General features: G+C 38.2%; 1 protein-coding gene across 2 annotated transcripts in view; it reads right to left on the bottom strand.

The window, feature by feature from the left end:
• Nucleotides 1–1,808: 1,808 nt before the first annotated feature.
• BICD2 (BICD cargo adaptor 2) overlaps nt 1,809–14,909 on the bottom strand; it is a 98,204-nt gene continuing 85,103 nt past the window's right edge. Inside the window, exons 7-8 of one of the 2 annotated variants that reach the window (XM_030501280.1) lie at nt 7,014–7,224; nt 1,809–3,969 (exon numbers count right to left, since the gene is read on the bottom strand). In XM_030501280.1, coding sequence (XP_030357140.1) covers nt 3,964–3,969; nt 7,014–7,224 — 217 coding nt within the window. In that variant the 3' untranslated portion in view covers nt 1,809–3,963. Of the gene's footprint in view, nt 7,225–14,909 lie in introns of both variants that reach the window. The other variant, XM_030501279.1, reaches the window with a different exon arrangement.

Below are 14,909 nucleotides of genomic sequence, written 5' to 3'. Positions count from 1 at the left end.
GCTCACAGAAGTGATCTTTATAGTTTTATTTTGGTTTTGCTTAGTCTTTGGGTAGAAAAATACCTTTTCCTGGTCCTATAGGTCAATCTACATCATCAGCCTTAAAAAAACCCACAAGAATGTGAATTATTTTTGAAACTAAGTTCTGTAAATATTTGTGTATGTTACCATCTTATTCAGTGGAATCTCCAAAAAGCACCTATGTCTAATTTTCTTTGTCTTAACCCCATGAAACTAGGTACATGGGGACTTTCAGGTCTGCTTCTCTTTATCTTTAGGCCTCTTAAGCCCACCTGAATTCTGCCCTGTTCCTCCTCTGGGAAGTTATGAGTTTGTTTTCAAGCCTTACTTGCATGAAACAAACTATCACTAATGGATTACTGAACCCACAGAATCCAGGAGTGTTACACATTCGCAGGCAGATTCCTTGCCCAGAGACTAAATCAAGCAACATCTGCAGCCTGGAATGCAGCTGGTGACCCACCCGCCCCACTCAGCACAGGCGACATTCCCTCCAGGCACTGCATTTTTTTCTAAATGGAAAGAGTCAAAGACACTAATGTTTTAATGGAGCCATTCACTAGACAAGCTTTTAAGCTAAATATTCTCCTTCTCGTTTTCTTATTTTCTTAAGAAAGCATTTTTGAACCACACTGTTGTACTATTTCAGCAGGTCTGTTCCTGTTCTTCTGTCATTTGTATACATATAGATATTTATAAGATATTTCTCCCTTAGATCGCCCTGCAGATAAAGCTTCTGCTATAGCAAATACAGAACTGCACAACCAGGGCAAGTATCCTAGCAAATATGCTCAGATAGTATACTGCACACAATTCAAGAAGTATTTTCAATGCTTAAGTAAAAATGCCACATTGCTCTCCAGTAACAATATATATTATGTTGATTAAAATCACAAAATCACAGCATGGTTTGGGCTGGAAGGGACCTTAAAGCTCATCCAGTTCCAACCCCTGCCACGGGCAGGGACACCTTCCACTAGAGCAGGTTGCTCCAAGCCCCTGTGTCCAACCTGGCCTTGAACACTGCCAGGGATGGGGCAGCCACAGCTTCTCTGGGCACCCTGTGCCAGCGCCTCAGCACCCTCACAGGGAAGAGCTTCTGCCTAAGAGCTCATCTCAGTCTCCCCTCTCTGGCAAGTTAAAGCCTTTCCCCCTTGTCCTATCACTACAGTCCCTGATGAAGAGTCCCAGATTAGCTGGTGTAATGCAACTCACTGCTACCAGGAATACAAACAATAAACAAAATAGTTCTAGGAATCCTACCTGGGGACTGAAGAGTTATTAAACTATAGTATAGAACCATATTTCATCAATCAAGGAATATCCTTGTATTGATGGGGTAAACCTCAGCTTCGCCCTCAGACTGTAAGCACACTCCTTCAGGGTTGTTTGTTAATTCTACTGGATAAACAACATCTTAATACATTTTGGAGAGTATATGAGAAATTAAGATGTAATTTCAGGAAGACTTGTCACCACTGCCACCAAAAACATTAGTGCTACTCTCCCTGTACTAGTTCCTGTACTAGTATGAGTGTTTGCACGGTTATTCAGTGAAACAGACTAAACCAGTCTGACCAGGGCCAAAGCTGGTCCAGGAGAATCTCATGGAATAGCACACAGGATAAATATGAGCACAAGTAATGAGTTTTCTAGACCTGCAGCAAAGTTAGGTTTTTTATTTTCTCTCAGATAAAAATTAACATTTCTTTAGCCCCACACTGAAAATGGCTCAGGAAGACTAATTGAAATGATGCCGCCTTAAAACAAAAACACCAAGCAGAAAATGCAATTCCTGTTTTCTTTTATTGATACTGCCAATGTGACTACCTTTACGCAGGCAGATCTTTCCTACATTAAACATATTTCTATTAATTTGGAAGTAAGGTTTTGCCCTCTCTACCCCTCAGGTCACCCATGGACACACAGTTACACTTCTCAGAAGTTTCCACATTCTCTTTAACTTTTTTTTTTTTTTTTTTTAAAAACTTTTTTTCCAGATCTGTGTAAAGGTTACTTGGCAGGAATACATGCATATGATGTTAAATGGAGACCAATCCACCACTAAAAGGTAATGCACATAAAACATAATACAGTACTTGGACATCATTTCAAATAAATACCCACATACAAATGTAGTTATTTTAAATGCAACAATATTTCTTATGAATCAATACTGTAACAGAAGATGGAAATACAAGTCCCCACGTCTAGGAATAATAATGCTTTTTCCAGCAAACAGAAATCTTTTCCCCACTGTCAGTATTATTTCAATTTGTACTTTTTTTGAGGAGTGGGAATGCTCCCCCCCAGCAAGCACCAATTTAATCATTCATGTGAGCCTCAACAAACAGCTGAGCAATAGGCCCAGCTTGTTGATTCACTTCTCTGTTTCTGTTTCCTGAAATTACAATTAGATACAACATGCAAGAGAAGATATCAATGCTTTGCTGTTCACATTTGCAAACAATACTATGGTTAAATGCATCCACCACCAACAAAGCTAACATAACATCAACATTCCCAATATGCTCTCTGTACTGTTACCACAAATGTGTTAATATATCTTGCTTCTTAGTTCAACATGAGTCCGTTTGGTTCCCACAGTGTATTTGGGTTTGTTGGGTTTGTTTTGTTTTGTTTTGTTTTTTTCTCTACAGCCCTGAATTTGCAAGGAGTTGCCTGATGAAATATCACTGACTAACAGAATTTATTACAATTCCTTGAATATATAATCTCTATAGTAAGACTACCCATTAAAATGTGCGAAGGGGGAGTTCACACAGTTTCACTTATTGCTCCATGTCTTCAATAAATTCCAAAACAGCTATTTCATTTCTTCTAAGTTACATGACTTAGACTAAGCTATTCTAAGACTCTCCCTTAAAATGATTCAAGGCACTACTGGCAATAATTAATGACAGAAAGGCGCTGATATATAACACCCTATCACTGACAACTTTAGAATTTTTCTTTCTAGATGTACCAGAATTTGGCACAATAAAATGAAAAAGTAACAAAACAATTCCAATTTGGAATTTAACTGGTATAGTTGTATAAAATTCTGTTAATCAATAATACTTCAACTTCCTAGAACCCAGGAATTCTGGAATTTATAGGTAATACTACTCTTATTTAATATTTTTCAAGTGCCTATTACTGTTTTAACCAGAGCAGAGTCAAGTTTTCTTCTTGTTACATTGAACTATTCCTAAGAATAATAATACAATATGAAAAAAACCCCAGAATTTGAATACCCTGGATTTCTTAACTAACATGGCAGTTTAAAAAAAAAAAAAAAAAAAAAAAAATCAATCAGTAATTTAAACATATAAAGCTTAATATTTTATAATAAAAAAAGCTGCTGAAGCACAGCAGTTTAGCAGAGCTCCTGGTTTTTTGCTGAAACTCTTTTATAACCACAATCTAGAGTCCTCAAAAAATCTCTGCCACATGCTGATGTAGAATTCAAAAATCACAAGCCCAAACTGGAAAGAGACTATGAGCACAAACCACTGCATTTATATAAATCATTCTACAAAAGGAACTAAAGAAGCTAAAGAAAAATATCAAAATATCAAAAGTGCACAGGTTTAACAATCAGATAAAAATGAGAATCTGCAATGAAATAAGAAATTCCTCCATCTGAACATTTCTAGTAGATCATAAACTAATGTGGTGATCTTTATATTTGAAGTAGGTTTCTTCAGCACTTGTAAGTTTTCTTACTGCAGCAGCACTTTTAGGTAAAGCTTGTTTGTTTTATAGCTTCAGACATAAAAAGGAAGTTTCAGGTAGTATATATAGGAAAAGGCGTTTTCAAAATTTAGGATCAGATCAGTGGTTTTCATTCTTTGTACAATGGGCTACCACTTTCAACCATAATGAAAGAGACTAAGAAATGCTGTTGAACTGATGGAAAGGCCTTCTCCAGGGACTATTCTACAGCTGGAAAATGGAAAAATAAAATAGCGTTAGGGGGAAAAAATCAGAATCAGTGTTTATTTCTCAATTAAAGAACTGAAAACAACGTGCTGCAAACGCAGGTTAGTTGGCTGAGGGTGTCTGTTAGCTTACTGGGGTAGAAGCAGCCACCTTAGCTCGCCAGTGAAACAATGCTGTACAGGTTTAGCCTGGAAGCAATAGCTTTGCAGAAAGAAGGTTTCTTACAAGTACTGAATAAAGCTTTGCTGTTCAAGCACATTAATAGCAATGAATGTGCAAGAAACATTTTCAGTGAAGCTTTAGGTTCTCCAAAACATGCAGGTCAGTTATATCATGCAGGCCAATGCAGAGAATATCATTCAGAAGAAGAGCCTGCTTGCAGAGGTAGGTGACGGCTTAAGGAATTTTCCATGCTTTATCCCAACCCATTGGAAGTGATATGAAGGACTTACAGAAAATGTACATTTCAAGAAACTGTTAATCAAGAATGACAAGACTCAGTCTTAAATATTATCTAAAAATACAAACAGCAGGATCAAGTCACCTTACCACCATTCTTCACTTCTTTTTGTAACATGAAGTCAAACCATAACTTTGACAAGCTCAAACAGCAGTCAAGTTGGCTTTTTTACCTTTTTTTTTTTTTTGATAATTCACAGAAATTAATGAAGATGAAAATAACTACTGAGACTATTGGCATAATAGCAAAATTGTTCCTACTTGGAACTGAAAGCATAAGCCAAGACTGATAGTAATAGTCTGGTACCACTGCCTGTCTGGTACCACTGTGGTAACACTGAAATCTTTAAAGAAAGTTCCAGTTAATTTGAAATAAATGAACAATGCATCCAATTACTTTTTCCAATTTACCTTTTTGCCATTAGTATTTTGCAAAATTACTGCCATTAGAGACATGGAAGCAGTGAAAACTGCATTAAAGCTCCCTACCTTTAGTAGTGGAAGCAAAATTGTAACTGTTTCTATGGAAGCAGAGAAAGTTAGCATGCAAATGTGGCTTTTACAAAGTATTTTTAAATTATTCTTAATGCATGAATGAGAAGAATAAAGGCCTTTTGGAAGATTGTGCAGCAACAAGAAAAGCAGGATTGAAAATTGTTAAAAAGATGTCTCGCTTCTAAAATATCAGACCTGCTACTTAGCAATATTAAAGCTCAAATTCAGGAGAACTCAATGTTTTCTAAAAAAAAGTAATAATACATGCACAGGGCCTGGTTTCCTAAAGCCAGAATTGCTATTTCTTTGAACTTCTCAAGCAGTGACTTAAAGTCTCACTGTACAAATTTAGAAGTCTTCCCCTCCTCCCTCCCCCAATATCTGGGAAGCCAAAATCCCCTGTGGTTTCCCCTCACTGGGAAAACAAGCTGTGCTCCTTATTACCTTATATTAGCACTGTGATATCTCCTGACTACTTGTAAGCAGAGTGGCAATGTGCAGGAAGCAAGCTGCTGACCATCTGCAAGAAATGGTAGTGAGATGAGGCAGTACCACACCAGGAGTATTAGAATGGCTTTATAAAACAGCACGACCAAGCAGGCAACTTGCAGTCTCGCATTGCTTTTAGTAATACTACAGGCATACAAAACTACTTGAAAGAGTACAAAATGAACAGGGCTTTACATTAAAATAAAGTTTGAGGCACTTTAAAACTCTGGTTTAGAGAAGCGTGCCTTCCTATGCTCCACAAGTTTTCCACAATTTTAGAAGCAACATTTTCAAATCTTTTTCTCTTACGTAGGCACCAATTATGAAGTACACTTTTATATTATGAAACATACTGAATAATCAAGTGGCTAAAAAGGCCTCTTAGAAGTTTAATAGCAGACAAAGGTTTACTTGTTTTTAAAGATTAATCTGTATACTAAGCTACTTCATAAATAATTATTAGCAGAATGATCTGGTTCAATTTCCTGTGCCTATAATGTAGAGCCCTGTGAAACATGTGCTTGCATAAGGAATGCAGTACCTTTTGTGTATTAAAAAAAAAAACTATCAGAGCTCGGAAATACTAATCCTATGTAGGTTAATACTGAACGCTGAGAAAACCTGTTTTGTAACTGACAATACTAGACCATAATCACATTAATTCTACACATATATATTTTGTGGCTACAGTAATATATAAAACAGATTCTTTCCAAAGAGTTATGTTGGCAAGGAGCAATATGAGACCACAAAGATCCTTTCAGGACATGACACTTTTCCACAGCATAACTTCTTAAAGTGGAACTGTCTACCAGGTAGGATCCCAATTCTTCAAATTTTAAGTTTTATATCAGATGGGGTAAATATTGCATATTTTTAATATAAATGTGCAAGTTTATTCTGTTAACCCTCTGAAGAGAGAGAAGCAGAGTGTAAAGAGTGTACCCTACCAATATTCCTTCTAGCTTTTATAGCCTATAAAAGCTTTAGGACTTTGGACAGTGGTGATCTGACAGCAAGTTCTTAATATCTGCCACAATAGGCAAATTAAGTTTGGTTCCAGTTTCAAAATGCTCTGCATTTTAATATTTGCTTTTCACCACTTCTTAAGCCACAATAACAAGGAAGGTTTTCTGTTTGTTTCTGCCTGTAAATGCTTTTACCAAAGTATGCTGCAACCCTGGAGAAAGGATCACGTTTGCACTATACAAACTACAATTAGTAGCACCAGATATGCTATATCAGGTGTACTCTTTTAACATTTACCATAAACAGCAAAACCCATACATGTTAATTGTGGAAAAAAGCTAATTCCTTTCCACTATTAACTTGTTAATAGCATCCCCATACTTATGAATTAGTTACAGTTAAGACCACCATAATACAATTTGTATTACCTGGTTCAACAACATACTAGTACAAGTCAACTCACTGCGACATTAGATAGTGGAGATTTACGCTGACAGCATAAAATAAGATGCATAATGTGATTTTTCTACATACCTGTCCTAGTCACAATAGATTTTATATTTCTCATTGCAAAAAACCTGGTTGTTAAGGACAGATCCTTCAGACCTGTCTCCGCAGGACTGAATATGACTTACGCTTGGGTTACTGCTCTTGGCTTTGGAAGCAGATTTTGTGCGCGCCCTTTTGGACTGCTCATGGTCAAGCTCCAAATGTTCCAGGCGCTGGGTCAGCGCCAGTTTCTGCTGGATAGCCATCCGAAGCAAGGAGTTCAGAGTCTTCTTCTCATCCTCAGCTGCTGCAAGCTGCCGCTGCATTTCATCCAACTGCGTGACATATTCGTCACATCTGCAAGGAAATATAGCAATCTTTAGCAATCCTGTTTCCATCTGTAACACATGAATCCCTTGTGTCTGGCCAATATTAGCAGGGATAGCTTTGTAGTTGCTTGCTCTTTTAAATAGGAACTTCGACCACACCTGTAGAAAATCACAATTACTTTCACTGGAGTTCTTACAATCCCACACACCACACGTTCATGCCTTTCAAGATGTAGTATAATTAACAGCATCCTTAAACTATGAAAGTATGGAGCCTGATATAAAAGTACTCATGTCTCAAGATTAGTCAGATGTCCTTCCATAGTGAGTAGACACAGTGCAGCCAAATTACTTTTGTCTCTACTTATACAGAGACCACTATAGTTCTAACCTTTAGGCTGCAGTCTGAGGAGTGCTGTAAAATGACCATTGCTAAAGTAGCTATTATACCACTTGATGAGCACCTGAAATTCATAGTTTGTTACTTCACACTTTGGATTGAAAAGGACCTTAAGATGATTTAGTTCAACCCATCAGGGGAGGGATGCCTCACCCTAGACCATGTCACCCAAGCCTCTATCCAACCTGGCCTTTAACACTGCCAGGGATGGCTCATTCACTTCTTTGGGCAACCCGTGCCAGTGCCTCACCACCCTCAAAGTAAAGAACAAATAACAGATTTCCACTGGTGACTGAGCAGCATTGTTACAAGCAAGCATTTTTCATAATTCTACTTTAACCTACTCAGATTCCTAAAAATTCTATAAACATTGGTTTATTACTGTTATCTCTACAGCAAGTGGCCTTTATATAATTGTTTTCACCATCAAAATTAATTTTAAAACAGTTAAACAAAGGAACTGAGTGTTACTGGGAATGCTGTAGGGGGGAAGCTGTACAAATGCCTGCAAACTGTTTCATCTATGGTCATTTTCACTTAACTTGGAAGCTACTACTTAAAATGCACAGTGCATCATGGAAAAACTAATGTCTTTACATGTAGATCCATATTTATTGCACGCACAGAAGATCAATTACGTGTATGGTAGAAAAATAAATATTCATAGGTACCAGCTGGAATTTACAATGGCCACACCTGTAAAATAAAACTTCTTCATAAAAGCAAAAACAATCACAAAGAAGCTCCTTTTAACATCAAAGTGGAAAACCTTCCAACTTGATGGGACATTTATCATCATTTATTAAGGGCCAAACCTTATCCCATTTGCCATGAGCACTAAAGAGGAACACAGTCTGAAATGGCCCTAGGAGGTCTGAAAAGACACCACTACACCTTGTGGGCACAACATCCTCCCCTCTCATGCTCCAAAATGAGGGCATGGCTACAGAAACGAGCAGCTCACAGCATCACCACTAACCCTGCAGCCTGCTGCTCTGCATTGGGAGATATGTATTTTCTTCACTCGGCAGGGAGCAAGGCACAGATTGAAGAACAGTCAGAGGCCTGAGGGGTTTCCCTCCAGTTTTCAAACACACTCATGACATTTGAGGTGAAAAGCGTAAGCCTGGTTATATCACGAGTTACCTTTCTTCTTTAGTTTCTACCCACACCTCAAACCTGATTCCTTCAAAGCTCCACTACTGCAAACCAGGGGAATGTCCAGAAAGTGTTACAAATTCCTTGAGGAATGTAATGTGATTACTTCAGCAAAATATGAATTGACACTGGAGTGACCTGTCCCCATTACCCTTGTTTCACTCTCAGTATTACCCTCCCAAGAGAGATGGGCAAGGTGAAACTATGGGGAGTTTCCCTGCTCCCCCTTTCCCAGCTCCTTTCTTGTGAATCAAAATGTATCCACTTTTTTTTTTTTTTGGCACAGAACAGTATGTTAAATTAGCCCTAGGATTTCCAGCGCAGTGAAACAGTGTCAAGATTGCTGTAGACTGTCTACTTAGAGGTGCTAATCAAAACCAGCCAAGGCAAGTGGCAGGTTTCTCCCTGCCCCATTTAGAAATAAAAGAGGTGATAAAAAGAAAACAAAACCATTGCAGTAAAACAGAGTAGGGACTTGCCACACAGTCTTGCTTATGTCTCTTCATCCTCTTCTCTAGTTTCTGGTATTATTCAAATGCCTCTTGATCTAACACAGTGCCAAACCTGAGAGCTGACTGGTAACACAGACAAAGCTTGTCAAGAGTCTAGAAGGCAGTACAGTCGTTCAGATGTGAGCCAAGCTATAATTAAAGTCCTGATTTTGATTCCAAAAGGTTATTGTAGCAAGTCATTATCTCATCAAGCTTTCTGTTAGCACAGAGGTTTAAAATTATAACATCAAATGACTCTCCTTAGAAATTACAAGGCATTCACTGTTTCAAATATCTAAATTAGATTCCCCATCCCTCCCTCTCACAAAACTCAATGCAAGGAGTTCTTCCTTCCTTTTCAACAAAAAGGAAGTGTTACCAGTAGCATTGCTGCAGCTGCGGTTTTTACTGTATCCTAATAAGTGTTCTCTCCTATACAGAGGAGGATTAGGGAGAGGCAGGAGCGTTAACTACTATGACAACAAACGGTCATGCATTCCAAACCTGTTCTCCTGATCTTTAAGTCAAATGAAGTGATACAGCCTCAAAACCAAACCCTGCTGCAAGCACGGCTGTCCAGCGTCAGAGGAACACTACACTATGCAAAACACAGCAACTGCTCACTTGATCGGAACAAGTGAGGGTTGAAAAGTTTCCTAAAAGTGCATGTAGACATTGCATGTGGAGAGGGATCTGCCTTCCTTCTGTTCACTGACTCCCAATTTAATTTTCTCCAAAAAGTTAGCCTCCCTAAGCACTGAAGAGGACACAGCCTCTAACACTGCTCTACCTAGTGGTAGTAGCTACGTGTTGTTGTGGTACGTGTATCTATTCTCGTGGCTTTGCAGGTACAACAATAAAAGATCCTTCACTTTTCCAATTTAATTTGCCATGTGCTAAGCTAGTTCCCAGCTGCATATTCAATACAAAAGCCAACGACGGAAAATGTCGTTGTTTTAAAACCATCTTTGAAAGGAAATAATTGAGCTTTCATGCTTTAAAGAAGAATATGAAATTAGTATAAACCTGCTGTACATTTACACATTCACAGTTTTAAGTGGATAGTGAACAGACAGCTTTGATGTTGCCTGTTTTCTTATGACTGGTAATTAACAACAACAAAAAGGGAGCTTAAGGAGACATCAACCAGATTTTTAAAAACAACACCAGCTGAAACAAATATCTACACAGAGGAAATATCCTGAATGATAAATATAATGATAAGAAAGAAAAACTAAATCCTCTAAAACACTATCTGAAGCCAAATTATTGAAAACTAGAAGGGTTGTCTTGTTTTCAAAAGCTGCATACCACTGCTTCCCACAAATGCCAGTTGTGCCTTATTTCTACATACCATTTTATTTAAGCTTTAGCTTGTACTATATTCAATAACATTTATAGCTTAATTCAGTACTGAATCAAGATCTGTTCCAGAAAGAAAAAAGGGATGTAACCAAATGCACCTAGACATAATTACAACTTTTCCCCCTCCTCTGCAATCAATACGAGTATCGCATGACAGCCTCCAAGAAAGCAAAGCAGATGTGACTGAAGGAAACCTTTAACTTTTAGCTCAAGAGATCACAAGAGCTACATAAGAAATTAAAACACGGAGGATTAAAAAAATCATTTTTCAGCTTTATTAAACACTGGGAAACATATTAGCAAAGAAGCTGTTAAAAAGACGTAAATGAGCATTGACTGCATTCTGCTATAAGTGATACTAGCCAGCTGCTATTTCAAACTGAACCTTTGTATTAGAAACTAATATTAATGGCTGAATTTTACCACCTTTCCCCACCTGACTGCAGGAGTGCTGAGTGAGCATCTTTTAGACATTTTTAGGCTTGCACAGCTGTAAACCATGCACATCACAGCTTCAGTAATGTGGTCTTCAAGTATCTCTGAAGAACAAAATAAAGCACAAATCCTGAAGAAGGCAGAAGAAAGAAACCCCAGATTTAGGCAGTTTAGGATTATAGATAAGCAAGTTTAAGGGAGTATCTATGGAAACCTTAGCTAATTGCTGATTTTCCTCAATACCTTGATCTCGTCCGAGTTGTGTATTTGAAGGGAATAAATCCTTTGGCCTTTATTTGTATAAATCATTGTGATTTTCATTAAGAACAGAGAATGGTTTATAACCAGCTATAGTTTTCCAGAGCGTTGCTAATCAGCCATGTATAATCAATGTCCATTAGTAAAAACTATTAAATAATCAGACCACAAATCTCTCTTGTAGTTTGAAACATATTGGAAGAATTATTTCCAGCACTGAGAGGGAACAATCAGCTCCACACCGCTGGACACTGCAGCTCTTCTAAATGTTCACTTATAAAAACTCCCAAAGAGAGATCATAAACTTTATGGCAAATTCCCTCCTCCTAGAATTTAAAAGAAAGCTGCTTTTGTATATTTGAAGGTTGAAATTAACAACCCTATTGAACTAGATTATAAGGAAGTTTAAAGCTATCACACAGGCAAGACATTTTTCCCAGTTCTTCACCGAAGGGGACAGCAAGGGCTGAAGGATCTAATCCTGAACTCTCCATCCCTTTCTACCCTAGACCACTGAAGATGTGCAAGAGCTTTGTTTTTTACAGACTATGAGCACTGACACTTCCTATTAATTGTGAAATGAAACCAAGACTTGCCTATCTAAAACACTATGGATACAAATAACTGCTGCTGCAGTGGTCTCCCATATCAGGTAAAGTAACTCGCTTTCCATTTTCCTTAAAAGCAAAGGGCAAACACACAACAAGAGTTGGTATTGTCATTACTCTGAATATTTCTAAGGCACCTCCTGTGTTTTACTCTCCTTAACAACAGGCATACAAACAAACCGCCACACACATAGGAAATAGTGGTGTGGACACACAGCCACTTAAAAAAAAATCTGGGAGAAGAGTGGGAACTCATTCTCGCAACCCAGGTCCAGGGTCTATCTACAAGGGGCACAATCATCAAGGTTGAGTCTCAATATATCCAGCATTACTTGCAATATACATTTTAACTGCCAGACACGTTTAGAGTCTAGAGCAGGCACCTTAGTGTTATAAACATGACTATGTGCAAGACATCTCTCGTGGGCTTTTGTAGCCTGTATGTAAGATAGTTGAACGCCTTTCAATGCCTTCCATGACTCCTGGCTGTCTCCTTGCTTTCATGTGTGTGCTGGCAGCCCAGACATTTTTCTCTTCAGACATCATTCATCACCTCTAGATCTAGCATCAAGAATAAGAGGCAAATGCTGTTACTTCCGTCTGGGAGTAGCATTCTGGAAATTTTCAAAGTCATATTTTCTGTGTCTGGCTCCTCTGAGCATCTACCCTACAGGACATTGTTAGAGAAGTTGAATACTTCTACTGTGTGGAGTCCAGGATGGAGACCCTTTAGCTACAACTCTCAGTCCTGCGCTGTTCTCTGCATTAGTTTAAACTCCTTTATATTCTGCAGGCCTTTGCTGTCCACGAACACAAGAATATTTTCCCAAATGCTTTGGATACTTGGAAAACTGACAGAGCTTGTTTTACTCTTATGTATGCATTCATTTGGAACACCTTTCTCCATTAATCAACAACAGCTAGCTGCTGTTCCTCATGTGTAATCATGGCTTTGATTCTTTATCACAAGCCCTCTCTTGCAATTTTAAGCTCATGTTAAGTGCTGTTGGTCTTTCCAGTACGATCTAATGTTTACCACTTGTCCCCTTGCTGACTGTTGCAGAGTTTGTCTCTCCCTTTACTTACAATTTATGAAACACTGGAACATGGGAACAGCCATTAACTGCAAGTAGGCGCATTTGTTCTCTGCTTTTGAAAATCTTCTCCTTCTGCTAGAGTTCTTAATTACTGTTCTATGTTTATTTTAGAGGGATGAGAAATGTCTGTTCTCTTACTATCCCTGCTTCTTCTCAGGCTCTGGAAAAGAAACAGAGAATACATGACCAGCAAAGTTGAGAAACCTGTGTCTTTAATCAGAGGAGTGAAGATGTGTCCCAAGTCACTTCTCAGAGACACTTTAAGTCTGTAAGGGTTTATTAGGACAAATGCAACTTCATATGAATAGAATTGTTTGGGTTTGTTGCCTTCCTTGACCACAGAAGCCAAGAAGGAGCCACCTTGGCTGGGTTTAGCCTGCTTTACTCCATCTACCACAACAGTCTGGCTGTGACCTGCCACACAGGAGGTACTTATAGAGAGAAGAGATTATGGTATCCTCCCATAAATGCACGAGTACCTAACATGTAGGTTAAAGAGACAAGAAACTTGCAGGCTATATCAAATAACAGAAAACCACCAGAAAAATAACACGGGGAAGAGAAAGCTGAAAAGCCATGTTGTACTTCCATTGTGTATGGTTTCTGCCATTTCCTAGATTTAGTGGACATTTTGTAAGGATGCTTACTCAAATTCTACTAAATCAAACTCAAGGAAAAGACTAGCATAACAAAATAAATACCCTTTGCTTTTTATCATGCAGATTTGTGTTTAAACTGCTCTCTTGTCCAATCCATTACAAGCTTTCCTCAGTGCATCCTCTTCTTGGCTGTGAAGTGATGGCCATACTGGCCTCCTGCTTTTCATGTAACCATCCTTTAAGGACTTTAACCTGAATTGTGAGTTGATGCATCTGTGTACTTGTGCTTCACTATTAATGACAGTGTACTCTGGAAACTGCAGGTTCAGAGGTGTTCTCCAAACAACTAGCAGAACCCTACAGTCTTCTTACCCTCTCCTTCTTTAATGCAAAGTTAAGTGAAACAAGACTCAAGCTTACATTCCAAACTAGGTATTTTTCCTCTGTTTTGATACAGTACTTTTTTTCCTCCAAAATCAATTTTAAGAAACCTAAGCCCTAACGTGCTTGCAAGTGTGAATGACAAATTGCTTACAGGCTATCTAGAAACATATCTTGACCTACGAGACAAGAAACTGCTTCACTCCCACCCCAAGTCATTGGAAAACAGGACATATTCACTTCGAGTTCCCTCAAAGCCCTTGGGAGAAGCTCTTGTATAGCAAAGGCAGGAATCAGTCTTTCTTCTGACAATATTTTAAATGAAGATGAATTAATTTATCTCAAATTTGCTACTAAACTCCCTCCTTGCACTTAAGTAGGGATTTATATTATTCTGTGTATTAAAAAAAAATCTTCCTATTTTCTTAAGCTATTAGATGAGAGTTTAAAAAATAATTTAAGCCTACCATATTATATTTTTGGAGGTTACAAACTTTTGCCAGGAAGAAAACAGCAGCAGCTCCTGGCTCTGTGCTCCCCCCCACACCACTCTGAAGTGACCTGAATACCAGCATAGGATCTACTGCTATCAGTCTGGGACCTACTCACTCACTGCTTTTGCCTTATGTGGGGCTTTTAACATAGGGTGTTGGTCACATTAAACTCAATAACTACTCAAAAAACACTTTGTAAGTAGCCCCCTGATTCATATATACCTGAACAAAGACCTGAGAAAGATGAGTTAACTGCAAATATGTAGTCTTTATACTATTTTGTTATAGTGCAGTTAAAACGCAAGAGGCAATTCACACTCTTAGAGCAAACTGCACTTTAAAGATTCCTTCTGCCTTTTGGAAATTTCCACTGAAGATTTTATTTGAAAACAAGTTAGTTCTTAGGTTACACTGTGTAAGGTAAAAA

Source organism: Strigops habroptila, chromosome 11 (assembly GCF_004027225.2).
Source record: "Strigops habroptila isolate Jane chromosome 11, bStrHab1.2.pri, whole genome shotgun sequence".
NCBI classification, from domain to species: domain Eukaryota; kingdom Metazoa; phylum Chordata; class Aves; order Psittaciformes; family Psittacidae; genus Strigops; species Strigops habroptila.
Note: the sequence above shows the minus strand (reverse complement) of the source record. Positions and strands in the feature narration are given on the sequence as shown.